Genomic DNA, 17,326 nt, shown 5'->3' with positions numbered 1-17,326 from the left:
CCAGTCATAATGGCAGCTATTATGAAGACAAACAACAATAACTGTTGGTGAGAATGTGAGGGAAAATGTACACTCATTCATTGCTGGTGGGACTGCAAATTAGTGCAGCCATTATGGAAAGCAGTATAGAGATTCCTTGGAAATCTGGGAATGGAGCCACCATTTGAACCAGCTATCCCTCTCCTCAGTCTATACCCAAAGGACTTAAAAACAGCATACTAAAGGGACAAAGCCACATCAATGTTCATAGCAGCACAATTCACAATACCTAAACTGTGGAGCCAACCTAGATGTCCTTCAGTGGATGAAGAGATTTTTTAAAATGTGGCATATATACACAATGCAATTTTACTTAGCATTAAAAGACAATAAAATCATGGTATTTGCAGGTAAATGGATGGAGTTGGAGAAGATAATGCTAAGTGAAGTTAGCCAATCCCCCCCCCCCCAAAAAAAAAAAAAAAAACAAATGCCGAATATTTTCTCTGATATAAGGAGGCTGACTCCTAGTGGGGTGGGGTGGGGCGGAGCATGGCAGGAATAGATGAATTCTAGATAGGGAAGAGGGGTGGGAGGGGGCAGGGGATTAGCAAGAATGGTGGAATGTGATGGACATCAATATCCAAAGTACATGTATGAAGACACAAATTTGGTGTCAACATACTTCATGTACAGAGATATGAAAAATTGTGGTGTATATGTGTAATAAGAATTGTAATGCAAAAAATATATATGTATAAAGACAGGAATTGGAGTGAAGACACTTTATATACAAATATAGGAAAAATTGTGCTCTATATGTGTTATAAGTTTTGCAATGCATTCAGCTGTCGTGTATTAAAAAAAATAAAATCAATTAAAAAAAAAGAAATGTACCGGTGGCATGTTAAGTGTAAGGTACATAATCCATTCAGGAGCATTGCCTGGGGAGGTCAATCCACCCAAAGTTTCATAAGCTGCCTGTTGTAGCCTTGCTCATGCTTCAACCCCACCCTTCTGACAGTCTTCCCTGTGAGCTGTTCCGAGGTCTTGGTTGCTTGTATCTGATGAGTGCACAGGTGGTATTTTTCTTTCATGACACACTAATCTCATGAATGCTTTGCTGACACCAGGGAAGGTCAGGTAAAGGGCCCCAGCTGAGTGATATTTGGAAAAATCACCTGCCCTGTGCCAGGACCCACTAGGCCATCAACAAGGATGCCTGCCACAAAGACATCCACATCAGCAGCAGCCCGCTCAGGGTGAGAATGTTTTCCTACACTACCCCCTGGTCCTTCTCTGTCACCTTGATTTCCCAGCTGAAGATCAACCACCAGCCACGATGAACACCACTGTCTTTTAGCATTCCCTCTCATGAAGTGTCTTCAGAAACAAGAGACTCTCATGGGAACATACAGAGGGACCTGCCAGGAAGAAGTGACCACTCTCTGACTTTCATAGGCCCATAAGCATTCAGGACTGTTCGCTATTCAAATCAACAGAGAACAACTGACAACTGCATTTGTATTCCCTTTCAGAATACATACATGAGCATGCCAGGGGGAAAAAAATCATCAGCCTACTCACCTGGCAAGGGTCAAGTGTCTGCAGCAAACCCCAATGTGTAGGAGGCCTTCCCTCAGTAATCTCTGCACTCCTGTAGAAAGGGCCAGAAAAGAAATCCTTGCTCAAAACAGAGGACCCCATCATCCATGCTGGACAAGGGGATCAGTGCTGGATTTCATTTGTGTGGCCTTCCCTGTTTTACCTCAAACCAATCTCTCCTCTAATTACCACCAACCAAGACAAAACCCAATAATCACCCAAGACTTACGGAATACAATGATGACACAGCTGGGTATTCTGGTCAATGCAGGTTTTCCATGAAAGAGTGATCAGGCCATTACTAGATGGAACAGAGTGGATAGCAACTGAATAGACATCAAGCAATGCCATACCCGGAGAAAACCTACTGGAGCATAATTATCTCCAGTTGGAAATAAAACATAAAACAAATCTCATGCAGGATAGACTAGAACCTGATTTGTTATTCAAAAGCATTCTGCTATAATGGCAAAGGGAATGGCAAGATATCAAATAATAAATATAGGTTTGATTAATATTCAGAACACAAAATATCCACTCTCAGATTCAGAAAAAGAGTAGGAGGACTGCCAGACACAATATTGCAAAAAACATTCTTTACTGAAGACCAACAGGAGAATGCAGCACAGAATGTGACTGTGAAAGAAACACGAATGCAATGCAGTTGGGAGGCTGAGTGAGCAGCAGATTGCATTATTCAAATCCATAATTTTTGGTATTAGGAATTTATCACAGAAGCACTTTACCACTAGGTCACCTCTCCTGTCCTTTTTTATTTTTTAAACAGTATCTTGCTAAGCTGCTTTGGGATTGCTAAATTGCAGAGGCTGCCTCCAACCTGGAATCACCCCAACTCAGCTTCCTAAATTGCTGTGTTGACAGGCATGGGCCACAGTTCTGGCAAAATTATGCCAAATTTGTAATGGGTGTGATAGCAATGTTTCCTAGAAGAAATGAAGCTGAAAAGACATGTTCTAGAACACTATGAAAAAGGGGAGGCACCAAAGAGAATGTGAGGCCCAAAACAGCTTGTTTCATCCAGGAACTGGCTATTCATGTGCCATGCTATGAAAATACATGGGGTTTTAAGGCCAGATTGATTTACTAACTCAGAGATATCGCTAAGAAGAGAATGTTTTAGCCATCTGATTCTACAATTCCTGATTAGGGCCAGAACAACTGAATGCTGGGTAATCTTTCTGACTCTGTGAAAACTGTCAGAGAAACATAGTAGTGGTTTAGGACATGTATGGTGTCCAAAAGGATTACAGAGTTGAACAGAAATGGTCTGGATTTCACCAAGTGAAAGGAGGGAAGGAGATGAGTAGACTTCAGAATTCTTAGAACAAGGGTAAGGACACTTATGTCCTCATTCCACATCCAATATATCAATTATATTTTATTTAAAGTCTAAGGGGATGACCATAAACAATTTTTGGCCAGAGGAATGATAAGGTAAGTTTGGATTTGTAGGCTGACCTGTGTGTGCTGTGTAGGACAGAATGGTAAGACTGAATGAGGTAGTCCAGTTGTGAAGACATTATCATAATCAAGGTAGAAGTGAGTTGTGGCAATCTCGCTGTATAGTGACACAGGACAGAATAAAGAGGTATACACACATCCGAGATGCCTCAGAAATGGAGAATTGTATAATAATTTGACTTTCTCCATATAAAAAGATAGAAATATTAGGGCCCTATTTTCACATTTTATACTCAACTACAACTATTTTAATATGTCCTGAATAGTGTATGTGACCCATGACAAAACATCTGCTGCTGGTTTCCCCTCTCAAGAAAGCATGTGAATATAAGCAAAACATGTAAAAAATGTATAATAATGATAAAATGGGATTTTGAAATTCCCAGAATACTTAACAAATATTAGGAGCAAGGTTTGAAGAATTCTAGGGATGACAAAATTTTGGTTTAGTTTTTTTATTATATTATTTTTTTAGTATCAAGCACATTTTTGAGACTCAGCATGGCAACCACCAGCCATTCCATTATAGTCTCCTATGCTGCCCACAGAATCACGTAGAATGACTGACAAGTTCACTTAGGGGGTGCACAGGTTGTGGTTGGAAGTCACCTTTCCCTATAGGAGGCTCAGTTTCATCTGTGAGATTGAGGACTAACTTTTCACTTCATCGTGTGCTTCATTTCTTAGAGTTTATAGCTATGAACACTCTTCCTCCTCCATGGAATCAGTTAAGATCCAATTCATCCTCAACTTTCTTTTTGTTTTCCTCAGGAATTTTTCAATTTTACAAAATTCATGTTGTCATCACTTTTATTTTTGCATGCTAGTTCTCCCAAAGATATACATGAACTTTCCCCAACCTAAATTCTGCAGGTGCATGACCACCAACTTGAATAACAGGGAGCCCTGGCTTTCCTCACAAGACTAAGTCATCTGCTCCCCCAGGGAGAAAGGACTGTGGAGAGATGATTCATGAATGGGAAGGGCCCTTATTCTGGCTCTTCCCTGGTGCTGAGAGTCACTCAGCAGCTTCATTTTTCCTCGGTAGGCCTCTCTAGCACTGCAGAGTTTCAGGACAAAATGAGCCCAAGTAAGCATCTGGATTCTTTTTCTCTGTTTTCCTCTGTTCTGCTGTGTCCTGGTAACTGACAAAAACTTCCACAGCTGTTTAGTGAATCTTGCAGGTCATCACTTATTTTTCTCTTCTCTGTCTTAGTATTTTTCCATGGGGACCTTGGGCCCTGACAAACTCATCTGTTGTTTCAATACAGGGCTCAGGTGAAAAGACTTGAATTCATGCTCAGCACTTATTACTGTGTCTCAAAACATAACTGACATTCTTAATACTTTTATTTTGTAACTCTTCTGTCTCAGATGGTTAGGTGATCAAAACATTTTTGTTGTTGTTTTTAAAACTTAAGGACAGCCAATTGTTCTTGGAACTGAATGTGAGATATTCCATATGAGAGTAAACTGATAAAGGAGTTCTTCATGAGGAAGGAGAGGCCGTGAGGAAGGTTGGAAGCTGAGAATAACATTCAGGGAAAAAGGGTCTATGTGACAAGATCAGAGAGATAAATAGTAAGGAGTTTTCCACCACTAAGCTCATCTATTCTTGGGCTGTACCCAAACAGATAGTGACGAGCAAAGCCAGATCTACCAGCAGCAGCCTCAACGATATCATAATGGAGGATTCAGACCTAGACCTCCTGCTGGTTACAGAAACCAACAAGAAGGTTCTCAGCAAGGACCACCTCAACAAGGAGGCCAGCAGCAGCAACCAAATGGTCCCCCTTGTCCTGGTAACCATCAGAGACCACCTCAACAAGGAGGTCAGCAACACCAACCCGATGGTCCCCCTTGTCCTGGAAACCAGCAAGGACCATCCAACAAGGAGGTCAGCAGCAACAGCAGCAGCAGCAACCAAATGCCCCCCCCCATCCTGGTAACCAGAAGGGACCACCCCAGCAAGGAGGCCAGCAGCAGCAGAGCAACAAATGCCCCCCCCCTCGTCCTGGAAACCATCAGGGACCACCTCAACAAGGAGGCCAGCAGCAACAACCCAAAGGGCCCCCCTTGTCCTGAAAACCGGCAGGAACCACCCCAACAAGGAGAACAGTACTAACAGCAGCAGCAGCAGCCAAATGGCCCCTTTCATCCTGAAAACCAACAATGACCACCCCAATCACAAGGTAATCATGAGCATACTCCTTCATTTCATCCCATCTGGTAAAGGAACCACCACCCTCCTCTGAGGGTAGACTACAAAGACCTTCCATCTTCTATCATCCCAGTAAATCTAAATTCAAAGACACCTAAGATTCTAATTCACTCCTCAGATAGGACACTAACACAGAGTGCAGTGTTCCAGAAAATCAATTGGTAAAATAGGGAATATTTGCAGTCATGGAATCTCTTTCTAAATGTTTCTCTGCTGTAGAGAATGCCAATATTTTAAGTTCTTACTCCAAAGTAATTATGATTTTAAGGAGCATTGCCCTCTATTTTGCTTTCTCTCACTGATTATATTCTTGACTTCATTCAAGTTGGTTTAAGCAAGCAGAGCATGATTCTTTCTTTTGTCCTCTGCCTCTTTGTTCAGACTCAATGGCTTCTCATCTCATATATCCTCCTGATGACTCTTAGCTTAGTTCTATGTCATATCACAGCTCTCACGTTCAGTACTCCTTTCAAATAATATTCAGTCTCTGATACTAATTTTTATCTAGATTTTAAAGTGCTCACTTTTAAATGAATCAATGCTCATGCAAAAATAAAATTGGTCTAAATGGAGAGAAAGGTATGAAGCTATTTTTAAAAGACATTTCATTCTACCTTCCCCATATCCCTCACCAAAAGCCACAGTATAATTTCTTTATGAAATCTTTTTAGAAACATTATGAACATATAAGTACATCATACTTTTTCCTACAACTGATGACAAAAATGATATGCATATCTGTATGTTGCTCATTTCAAATGACATATTCTTTAATATTTCTTTTCTAATATGTTTATTTAGATGTATAGATAGTTTCTTTATTCCTTTTTTTCCATTCTTCCTTCCTTCTATTTTCTTTCTCTCTTCCTTTTTCTGATTCTATTCTTTCTGCTCTTCCTTTCCTTATTTCATTATATCTATCTCCTTCTCAATTTTTTACTTTCTTCCACATTTAATATTCTTGCAATTGTATCATTTTCCAGTGTGTAACTTTGTCATACTTTTGAATCAAATATTGCTTATACACTTTGAGCCTGTTTCAATTTCACTATTATAAATATATTTGTAGTGACTATTTTTGTAGACACAGAATTGACCATTTTCAATAGAAATCAAAAGACAACCTAAGAATAATTATCACTGCCTCATATTCCAAGCAAACTTGGTAGCCTCTAAATGTGTTCAGGTGCCTAACAAGAAAGAATAATGAGATTAGGAGGGAAAAGGGGGAAGGACAAAGGGAAAAGAAAGAGGAGGTGGGCTGTCACCTGCCTCACTTCACTGATACCAACAAGTGATGATCAGTCTCCCGCCATATCAGTTCTCCCCTGAAATTTTCCATTCTTGTTTCAGACAGCAAAAGAGAAGATGTTGCCCTTTGGAGTGTTACGCTGTTGGAATAATTCAGTCATAAAAGTGTCTTTAATCTGCAAATAAAACAATCAGCATGTCATTTCTGATTTCTGTCCTCTTTTGGGGGGCTGGAAGGTCTGGAATTTGGAGACTATGGACACAATGTATGGACAACTAGGACCCCTTCCCATGGGTGCTTCCACCCAGCTTCCCACCTCCTTTAACCACAAGCCAGCTGCCAGGCAAAAGATTTATTGTTTCCTGTCTGCCTTGGATTCTATAGAAAAAATACATTTTTAAAAATGTATTTTTAAAATATATATAACAAATTTAGGAATGTACACAGGCTGAAAAATCCTTAATATGTCCAAAATAATTCAATCAAGTATTTTTGGACCTGAATGTGTTTGTAGTTTGCCTCTTCCTTGAACCCTGTCTTCTCTTTCCCTCTATTTTATCATTACTCATTTGTGATCTATGCCTTCCACCTTTTGTTATTCAAATAAAGAATGTTGAATTTCACACAAGACACACCCTGAGGGTTTTAAGGAGTAGGAAATTTGGAGTCCTTCAGATTTGATTTTATGCTTCTATTCTTCCTTAGAAGTTTTTGACACCCAATAAGCTGATATGGTACTCAAAATGATAAGTGATAACATCATATAAGATCATGTTAGGTTTGCAGAAATTTTGTACAATTTATGAGATACTTATTAATCATTTTATCCATGTGACTCAGTAAACATGAGGCAAATTTAGGAAATCCTAAAATTTCCAGGCAAATTTTAAAAATTGAAATTTTAATTAGGTTAATATCTCTCTTTTAATTAGGAGAGAAAGTAAATTCTTTGGGGATATTCCAAGACCCTCTGGAAAAATGGTGGGGGATCCAACATGGCGGCGAGAGGGGAGGCAGCGCTTTCAGTACCTCCTCAACAAAGGGGTCAGAGAGACGCATGGATACGCTTAGATTTGACCTGCTGAGAAACTCCTAGCAAAATTCCACTAAAGAGAGACCGGCCGGGAATTGGAAGGATTTTTGGAGGTGACAGTCTGCGCTAGACGAGTGAATCTCCGCCACGCAGCGCAGAGGTCCAGACCCGCCAGCCGCTGCCCGCGCGACTCGGCGACTGTCGGCTGCCTGCACGCGGCCCCCGCGTCAGGGCGGATAGCCTCCAAGGCGCAGCGCAGCAGGAGCGGTGCAGGGACTCTAGGAAGAGGTCTCTTGCCAAGCCTTCATGAAATAGAAAACCGGGAGCTGAAACCAACCAGAGACAGACCAGTCCCACCCCTCCCTTCGGACACTCCGGCAAGGAGCCTGGGGCCCGCCATAGCAGAGTGGTGACATCACCAGAGTTCCGCAGACAGAATTCCTTCCCAACGGAATCCACATTAGCAGGATTGAGAGACTCCCAGGAGCCACCGTACAGGGATTTCTGTCAGCACATAGAGGGCAGAAGCTCAGCTCAGAGGGCACAGCTCCGCCTATTGGAAGAGAAGAAAATGGGATTCAGCCATAGAACAGGGGATGCCAGCATGGCAGAGATCTGATGTCATCGGAGAGCGGCCGAGGAGAAAACTTCATCGGTGCCAGCGGCGACGGAAACAGTTGGTCCCCTGGTAGGGAGGGTGAGTCACAGATACCCAAGTCTCTCTCGCTTTGTCATCGAGCCAGAGGCGAGGAGAGGGGCCGCCGCCCGTGCCCGCAAGGTAGGAAGACCTGCGACCAACCTGCAGATCAGGCCCAGCGGTCTGCAGGTGTGGTAGGAGGGACAGGGCAGAGCCACTGCCAGCGCCGGCAAGGTAAGCAGACCTGCGACAGACCGGTGGATCAGGCCCAGCGGCCTGCCAGCGTGGTACACACTTCACCCCAACTGGAGTAGGGGCAGAGCAGAGCCTTAGCCCGTGCCCAGATCAGGCCCAGCGGCTCGCCTGTGTGGTGGTCAAGTGACCCCAATTGGAGTGGGGGCGGAGCGGAACTGCCACCCGTGCCCGCAAGGTGGGCAGACCGGTGACTAACCTGCAGATCAGGCCTAGCGGTCCCCGGGTGTGGTAGGAGGGGCAGGGCAGAGACTTCGCCCCCACCTGCAAGGTAGGCAGACCTGCGACAGAACAGCGGATCAGGCCCAGGGGTCCGCGGGCGTGGTAGACATCTCACACCAATTGGAGGAGGGGCAGAGCAGAGCCCCCGCCCGCACCTGCAAGGGAGAATTTTAAACTATACAAGAGCAATATAAATATATACGGGGGGGAAAAAATTTCAAAAACACAACAGTTTCACCAAGAAGAAAGAAACGCAAGCAGTATGAAAAGACAAGGAAAGAAAGGACTACAAGCAATGCAGGTCAACTCAACTTTAGAAGAGGTAACAGCTGCAGCAGATGGAATGTCAGATAAAGAATTCAGGATATATATGCTTCAGATGATCTGCAGTATCAAGGAAGAAATTAGACAGCAAAATCAGACAATGAAAGATCACTTCGACAAGGAATTACACAAACAAATCCAGGAAGCAAAGGATCAACTATACAGGGAGATAGAGGTTATAAAAAACAAACAAACAGAAATCCTAGAAATGCAGGAAGCAATAAACCAACTTAAAAACTCAATTGAGAGTACTACCAGCAGAGTAGAACACTTAGAAGATAGAACATCAGACAATGAAGACAAAGTATTTCAACTTGAAAAGAACATAGACAGCTCAGCAAGACTGTTAAGAAACCATGAGCAGAACATCCAAGAAATATGGGATAACATTAAGAGACCAAACTTAAGAGTCATTGGGATACAGGAAGGTATAGAACTCCATACCAAAGGAATGAGCAATTTATTCAATGAAATAATATGAGAAAACTTCCCAGACTTGAAGAATGAGACAGAATCCCAAATTCTAGAAGCCTACAGGACACCGAATGTGCAAAATTATAAGAGATCCACACCTAGACACATTATAATGAAGATGCCCAACATACAGAATAAGGAGAGAATTTTAAAAGCTACAAGAGAAAGGAAGCAGATTACATTTAGGGGTAAGCCAATCAGGATAACAGCTGATCTTTCAACACAGACTCTGAAAGCTAGAAGATCCTGGAATAATATATTTCAAACACTGAAAGAAAATGGGTTCCAACCAAGAATTGTGTATCCAGCGAAATTAAGCTTCAGGATGGAAGATGAAATTAAAACCTTCCAATACAAACAAAAGTTAAAAGAATATGCAGCTAGAAAACCATCTCTTCAAAACATCCTCAGCAAAAGATTACAGGAAGAGGAAATGGAAAATAACAATGAAAACCAACAGTGGGAGGTAGGACAGTAAAGGGGGGGGAATAATCAAAGAGGAAAACAAACCATGTTTAGTAACAGAAATAAACAAATATGGCTGGAACAACAACCCATATCTCAATAATAACCCTAAATGTTAATGGCTTAAACTCACCAATTAAGAGACGCAGGCTAGTAGAATGGACCACAAAACAAGACCAACAATATGCTGCCTACAGGAGACGCATTTGATAGGAAAAGACATACATAGGCTGAAGGTGAAAGGTTGGGAAAAATCATATCACTCATATGGACTTCGGAAACAAGCAGGAGTGTCCATACTCATATCAAATAAAATAGATTTCAAGCCAAAGTTAATCAAAAGGGATAAAGAGGGACACTACATACTGCTCAAGGGAACCATACACCAACAAGACATAACAATCATAAATATATATGCCCCAAACAATGGTGCAGCTATGTTCATCAAACAAACTCTTCTCAAGTTCAAGAGTCTAATAGACCACCATACAATAATCATGGGAGACTTCAACACACCTCTCTCGCCACTGGACAGATCTTCCAAACAAAAGTTGAATAAGGAAACTATAGAACTCAATAACACAATTAATAACCTAGACTTAATTGACATATATAGAATATACCACCCAACATCAAGCAGTTACACTTTTTTCTCAGCAGCACATGGATCCTTCTCAAAAATAGATCATATATTATGTCACAGGGCAACGCTTAGACAATATAAAGGAGTAGAGATAATACCATGCATCCTATCTGATCATAATGGAATGAAACTGAAAATCAACGATAAAAGAAGGAAGGAAAAAGCATACATCACTTGGAGAATGAACAATAGGTTACTGAATGATCAATGGGTTATAGAAGACATCAAGGAGGAAATTAAAAAATTCTTAGAGATAAATGAAAACACAGACACAACATATCGGAATCTGTGGGACACATTGAAAGCAGTTCTAAGAGGAAAATTCATTGCTTGGAGTTCATTCCTTAAAAAAAGAAAAAACCAACAAATAAATGATCTCATGCTTCATCTCAAAATCCTAGAAAAAGAAGAGCAAAACAACAGCAAAAGAAGTAGAAGGCAAGAAATAATTAAAATCAGAGCTGAAATTAATGAAATCGAAACAAAAGAAACAATTGAAAAAATTGACAAAACTAAAAGTTGGTTCTTTGAAAAAATAAACAAAATCGACAGACCCTTAGCCATGCTAGTGAAGAGAAGAAGAGAGAGAACTCAAATTACTAGCATACGGGATGAAAAAGGCAATATCACAACAGACACTTCAGAAATACAGAAGATAATCAAAAATTATTTTGAATCCTTATACTCCAATAAATTAGAAGATAGTGAAGGCATCGATAAATTTCTGAAGTCATATGATCTGCCCAGATTGAGTCAGGAGGATATAGACAACCTAAACAGACCAATATCAATTGAGGAAATAGAAGAAACCATCAAAAGACTACCAACTAAGAAAAGCCCAGGACCGGATGGGTATACAGCAGAGTTTTACAAAACCTTTAAAGAGGAACTAATACCAATACTTTTCAAGCTACTTCGGGAAATAGAAAAAGAGGGAGAACTTCCAAATTCATTCTACGAGGCCAACATCACCCTGATACCTAAACCAGACAAAGACACTTCAAAGAAAGGAAACTTCAGACCAATATCTCTAATGAACCTAGATGCAAAAATCCTCAATAAAATTCTGGCGAATCGGATACAAAAACATATCAAAAAAATTGTGCACCATGATCAAGTAGGATTCATCCCTGGGATGGAAGGCTGGTTCAATATACGGAAATCAATAAATGTTATTCACCACATCAATAGACTTAAAAATAAGAACCATATGATCATCTCGATAGATGCGGAAAAAGCATTCGACACAGTACAGCATCCCTTTATGTTCAAAACTCTAGAAAAACTAGGGATAACAGGAACATACCTCAATATTGTAAAAGCAATCTATGCTAAGCCTCAGGCTAGCATCATTCTGAATGGAGAAAAATGGAAGGCATTCCCTCTAAAATCTGGTACAAGACAGGGATGCCCTCTCTCACCACTTCTGTTCAACATAGTTCTCGAAACACTGGCCAGAGCAATTAGACAGATGAAAGAAATTAAAGGCATAAAAACAGGAAAAGAAGAACTTAAATTATCACTATTTGCAGATGATATGATTCTATACCTAGCAGACCCAAAAGGGTCTACAAAGAAACTATTAGAACTAATAAATGAATTCAGCAAAGTGGCAGGATATAAAATCAACACACATAAATCAAAGGCATTCCTGTATATCAGCGACGAATCCTCTGAAATGGAAATGAGGACAACCACTCCATTCACAATATCTTCAAAAAAAATAAAATACTTGGGAATCAACCTAACAAAAGAGGTGAAAGACTTATACAATGAAAACTACAGAACCCTAAAGAGAGAAATAGAAGAAGATCTTAGAAGATGGAAAAATATACCCTGTTCATGGATAGGCAGAACTAACATCATCAAAATGGCGATATTACCAAAAGTTCTCTATAGGTTTAATGCAATGCCAATCAAAATCCCAATGGCATTTCTTGTAGAAATAGAGAAAGCAATCATGAAATTCATATGGAAAAATAAACGACCCAGAATAGCAAAAACAATGCTAAGCAGGAAGTGTGAATCAGGTGGTATAGCGATACCAGACTTTAAACTATACTACAGAGCAATAGTAACAAAAACAGCATGGTACTGGTACCAAAACAGGCGGGTGGACCAATGGTACAGAATAGAGGACACAGAAACCAATCCACAAAACTACAACTATCTTATATTTGATAAAGGGGTAAAAGCATGCAATGGAGGAAGGATAGCATCTTCAACAAATGGTGCTGGGAAAACTGGAAATCCATATGCAACAAAATGAAACTGAATCCCTTTCTCTCGCCATGCACAAAAGTGAATTCAAAATGGATCAAGGAGCTTGATATCAAATCAGAGACACGGTGTCTGATAGAAGAAAAAGTTGGCTACGATCTATATTCAGTGGGGTCGGGCTCCAAATTCCTCAATAGGACACCCATAGCACAAAAGTTAATAACTAGAATCAACAAATGGGACTTACTCAAACTAAAAAGTTTTTTCTCAGCAAAAGAAACAATAAGAGAGGTAAATAGAGAGCCTACATCCTGGGAACAAATCTTTACTCCTCACACTTCAGACAGAGCCCTAATATCCAGAGTATACAAAGAACTCCAAAAATTAGACAATAAGATAACTAACAACCCAATCAACAAATGGGCCAAGGACCTGAACAGACACTTCTCAGAGGAGGACATACAATCAATCAACAGGTCACCGCTCCTGAGCAGCGAGCTCCGCAGGGCCACGCGTCCCCTTGCGCGGCGGCCACGAGCAGCGCACCGGCCCGCACTCCCAGTCGGCGCCCCGGCGGCGGCGCGGCCCATGCGGCTGGGGACGGAGGCCGGGAGCGGGTGGCGGGCTCGGCTTCTTGGAGGCCGGGGCCTGGGAGGTGAGGGGGCGGCGGCGCGCCCGCCCGCGCCGTGATTGGCCGCGCGCCGGCTGCGGCTGAGGCCCGGCGCCGGGCGGGGAGGACAGGCGGAGCCCCGGCTGCCAAGCCGGGAAGATGCTGCTGTCCCTGGTGCTCCACATGTACTCCATGCGCTACCTGCTGCCGAGAGTCGTGCTCCTGGGCTCTGCGCCCACCTACGTGCTGGCCTGGGGGGTCTGGCGGCTTCTGTCCGCCCTCCTGCCAGCCCGCATCTACCAGGCAGTGGACGACCGGCTGTACTGGGTCTACCAGAGCACGGTGCTCTTCTTCTTCGAGAACTACACCGGGGTGCAGATATTGCTATATGGAGATTTGCCAAAAAATAAAGAAAATATAATATATTTAGCAAATCATCAAAGCACAGTTGACTGGGTTGTTGCTGATATTCTGGCCATCCGGCAGAATGCTCTCGGACACGTGCGCTACGTGCTGAAGGATAGGCTCAAGTGGCTTCCATTATATGGGTGTTACTTTTCTCAGCATGGAGGGATCTATGTGAAGCGAAGTGCCAAATTTAACGAAAGAGACATGAGGAGGAATCTGCGGAGTTACGTGGACGCGGGGACCCCAATGTATCTTGTGATTTTTCCAGAGGGAACAAGGTATAATCCAGGACAGACAAAGCTCCTTTCGGCTAGCCAGACATTTGCTGTTCAACAAGGCCTTCCAGTATTAAAGTATGTGCTGACACCAAGAATAAAGGCAACTTATGTTGCTTTTGATTCTATGAAGAACTACTTAGATGCGATTTATGATGTTACAGTGGTTTACCAAGGGAAAGACAATAAAGGAGAGCGAGAAGAGTCACCGTCCATGACGGAATTTCTCTGCAAAGAATGTCCAACAATTCATATTCACATAGCTCGTATAGACAAGAAAGATGTCCCAGAAGAACAAGAGTATATGAGAAGATGGCTTCATGAGCGTTTTGAGATAAAAGATAAGTTGCTCATAGAATTCTTTGATTCACCGGATCCAGAAAGAAGAAACAAATTTCCTGGGAAATGTGTTCATTCCAAACTAAGTCTCAAGAAGACCTTGCCATCACTGTTGATCCTCAGTGGACTGACTGCTGGCACGCTGACCACGGAGGCGGGAAGGAAACTGTATGTGAACACGTGGCTCTATGGGACCCTGCTGGGCTGCCTGTGGGTCACCATCAGAGCATGAGCAGGGGGCACCCCAGCCACAAATGTGCTGCCTTGCCTCTCACCGTTGTGGCTGCCTAGTACGTCAACTTGTTTCCTGAGTTTAGTAAGAAGTGTAAATAAAGCCTTGTTGATTGAACATTGGATAAGATAGAGTTTGTGACTAAAGCCGATAAGCAGATGATCTTGGGCAAACATAAGGTGGTTTTTCAACGTTATTGCAGGAGCTGCTGGAAAGGTAAAAGCCAAGTGGAGCTTATGCTATTCTTTACACCTCCCACGAGCTAACGTCAGCTTCCGAAGATTATTAGCATTGTATAATTTGATGTCATTTTGTAATTTAGAGGGCTGTATTTTTTAACATTAATTTGCAGCATATTTCACTCTATTTGTTATTTTCAGTTTTTTTTTTACAACCTGACAACTCCAAACTCATCACTGTTTAGTATCTTGAAGCTAGCAATATTTGGCTTTTACTTACTTTGTGCAAGCCCATGAAAGAAACTGAATTTAAGTATGAATACGTTCAAGGAAAAGGGCAAGAAATGTTCATGGGGAAAGAAATTCTGTTCAGTGTTTTTTTTTTTTTTTTTTTTTTTTGTATTGCGATATTAGCTGATTTTACTTTGTATTTGAAAAATAATTAACATTTCTAATATTTATGCAAAACACTTAATTTGCATACCCTATACTCTGCACAAGAGAATACTGTATCAAATGTCAGAATGAACTTTAAGTTAAATTTGCAACTGATTCATTACAACAGAACTTGAATTTGCCCAGCTTTTGAAGATTTAAGCTACGCTATTAGTACTTCCCAACATCTGTGCCATAAGTGCTTGAAAACAAAATTGTTTCCTGTTATTTTTTATATCAGAGTAATTACTGTGAACTTTTGTCTGGATCTGGAGTCCCCAGGTCTTTGAGGTGGTCGGAGCCCACAAACATCACGACTCCATTGCTAGCATGTGCCTTTGGCCTCTTTTCTCTTTGATCTAGCCAACTGTTTGATTCAGAAACCATCTTTCTGCTATCATGGTAGCTGCACTGGGCCCTTCCTTCCTCCCGGACCCCTTCCTTCAGTGGTGCTGCTCCTAGCTTGCACAGTAGACCAGCAGTGAAGAGTGGCCGGCCAGCGGGCCTGGCTTGGAGTGGAACTCACCAGGCACTCCGAGCAAGCTTCCCAGACTTCTGCAGAGGCATCTCGCACTTGTTCAGTGTCAAGAAATTCACCTTCCTCACATCATTCATCAGGACTGAGTAGATTTGGTTCTTTCCATTGGTTTAAATGGAGCTACAAAGTGAGAATAAGAGCTACTACGTTCCAGGAACCAAATCACGGCTTTCAGTTATGGAAGAAGACCTTTTTAAAGGTCTGTTTTTATGCTCTGTTTTTATGTTATAATTTAAATACAACTGCTTTCTGGTGTTTTAAGATAACAATTCTGCTTTCTGTTGGTCAGTTTTTGTTGCAAAATCATTTTGTGACCCAGATGAAACACACCAATTGAATTATAAAAAGCAAAATGGAGGGAAAAAAATCGAGGGAAATTTTCTCTATCTTCCGTTACTTTTCCAAAACCAGAGAATAAGCCATTTCAAACAATACCTTTGAAGAGTAGTGTGGTGTGAATCAGTCTCTGTCCGTTAGTATGTGTATGTGTACAACATTCATATGCCTATCTTCCCACAGAATACGGTCAGCCTGACTATATGAGTGGAGGCTTGGATCAGACTCATGAAAAGTGTCCTCATGCTGAATTGCCGTTTTCTTTTACATGTAAAGTGAAATTTAGATCAATTCCATGTCTCTGTTAAATACTTTTTTTTAAGTCCTAATTTTAGAGCTTGTTTCTGACAAATCAAAATGAATTTAAGTTGTGGAACTTGGAATATCATGGATATGCTTCTATTTAAATTTTAAGAGAAAATATTATTGGAATTATGTGGATTACAAATGATTTTAACAAGAAAGGTGACCTTCACGAGGTCATTTTTGAATAAGGTGTTTCTTAGGACTGTATTTAACTTTCTTATCACAAAAGGTCAATAAAACATGGGAGTTGGAAACATTTTTGTATCAAAACATTTGAGGAGTCAGAAACTTAACACATGTTGATGTTGACTTGAATTAACTGTTTTCTAAAATTAAAAGCTATATGCCTACCTGTAAATCATTTCACATTATCATTTTAAGCTTTCCTTGTATTATTGTTGATTTACAGCTTACTTATTACTTGGTTTTTCTTTATAAGAATTTCATCATTGTGCATGCTTTTATGTTTTTCAGCAAAGGGTGTGTTTGGATGAAAGTAAAAAATAAAATAAAACCTTTCACTGTCAAAAAAAAAATCAATCAACAAGTACATGAAAAAATGCTCACCATCTCTAGCAGTCAGAGAAATGCAAATCAAAACCACCCTAAGATACCATCTCACTCCAGTAAGATTGGCAGCCATTATGAAGTCAAACAACAACAAGTACTGGCGAGGATGTGGGGAAAAGGGTACACTTGTACATTGCTGGTGGGACTGCAAATTGGTGCAGCCAATTTGGAAAGCAGTATGGAGATTTCTTGGAAAGCTGGGAATGGAGCCACCATTTGACCCAGCTATTCCCCTTCTTGGTCTATTCCCCTTCTTGGTCTATTCCCTAAAGACCTAAAAAGAGCATGC

At 41.2% G+C, this 17,326-nt stretch overlaps 2 protein-coding genes across 2 annotated transcripts; both read left to right on the top strand.

Annotated features, from left to right (window-relative positions):
* Positions 1-4,038: 4,038 nt before the first annotated feature.
* On the top strand, positions 4,039-5,191 carry LOC124093963 (acidic proline-rich protein HP43A-like). Its single transcript, XM_058579933.1, has 2 exons — positions 4,039-4,156; positions 4,701-5,191. Exons 1-2 carry the CDS (start codon positions 4,039-4,041, stop codon positions 5,189-5,191), a joined length of 609 nt encoding a protein of 202 aa, XP_058435916.1.
* An 8,372-nt stretch (positions 5,192-13,563) lies between these two features.
* Positions 13,564-16,985, top strand: LOC124093925 (1-acyl-sn-glycerol-3-phosphate acyltransferase epsilon-like). The gene has a single exon (XM_046446451.2). The coding sequence runs from the start codon at positions 13,579-13,581 to the stop codon at positions 14,671-14,673; it is 1,095 nt and encodes a 364-aa protein (XP_046302407.1). The 5' UTR covers positions 13,564-13,578; the 3' UTR covers positions 14,674-16,985.
* Positions 16,986-17,326: the final 341 nt, after the last annotated feature.

Source organism: Marmota monax, unplaced genomic scaffold (genome assembly GCF_021218885.2).
Source record: "Marmota monax isolate L192 unplaced genomic scaffold, Marmota_monax_Labrador192_F-V1.1 WCK01_AAM20220418_F8-fsc00314, whole genome shotgun sequence".
Classification (NCBI taxonomy): domain Eukaryota; kingdom Metazoa; phylum Chordata; class Mammalia; order Rodentia; family Sciuridae; genus Marmota; species Marmota monax.
Note: the sequence above shows the minus strand (reverse complement) of the source record. Positions and strands in the feature narration are given on the sequence as shown.

Bases quoted from the DNA above. Each gene is read 5' to 3' on its own strand.
- LOC124093925 (XM_046446451.2), top strand. From the start codon at position 13,579: ATGCTGCTGTCCCTGGTGCTCCACATGTACTCCATGCGCTACCTGCTG.
- LOC124093963 (XM_058579933.1), top strand. From the start codon at position 4,039: ATGAATGGGAAGGGCCCTTATTCTGGCTCTTCCCTGGTGCTGAGAGTC. The intron at 4,157-4,700 runs GTAAGCATCTGG...GTACCCAAACAG, and splicing joins TCAGGACAAAATGAGCCCAA to ATAGTGACGAGCAAAGCCAG.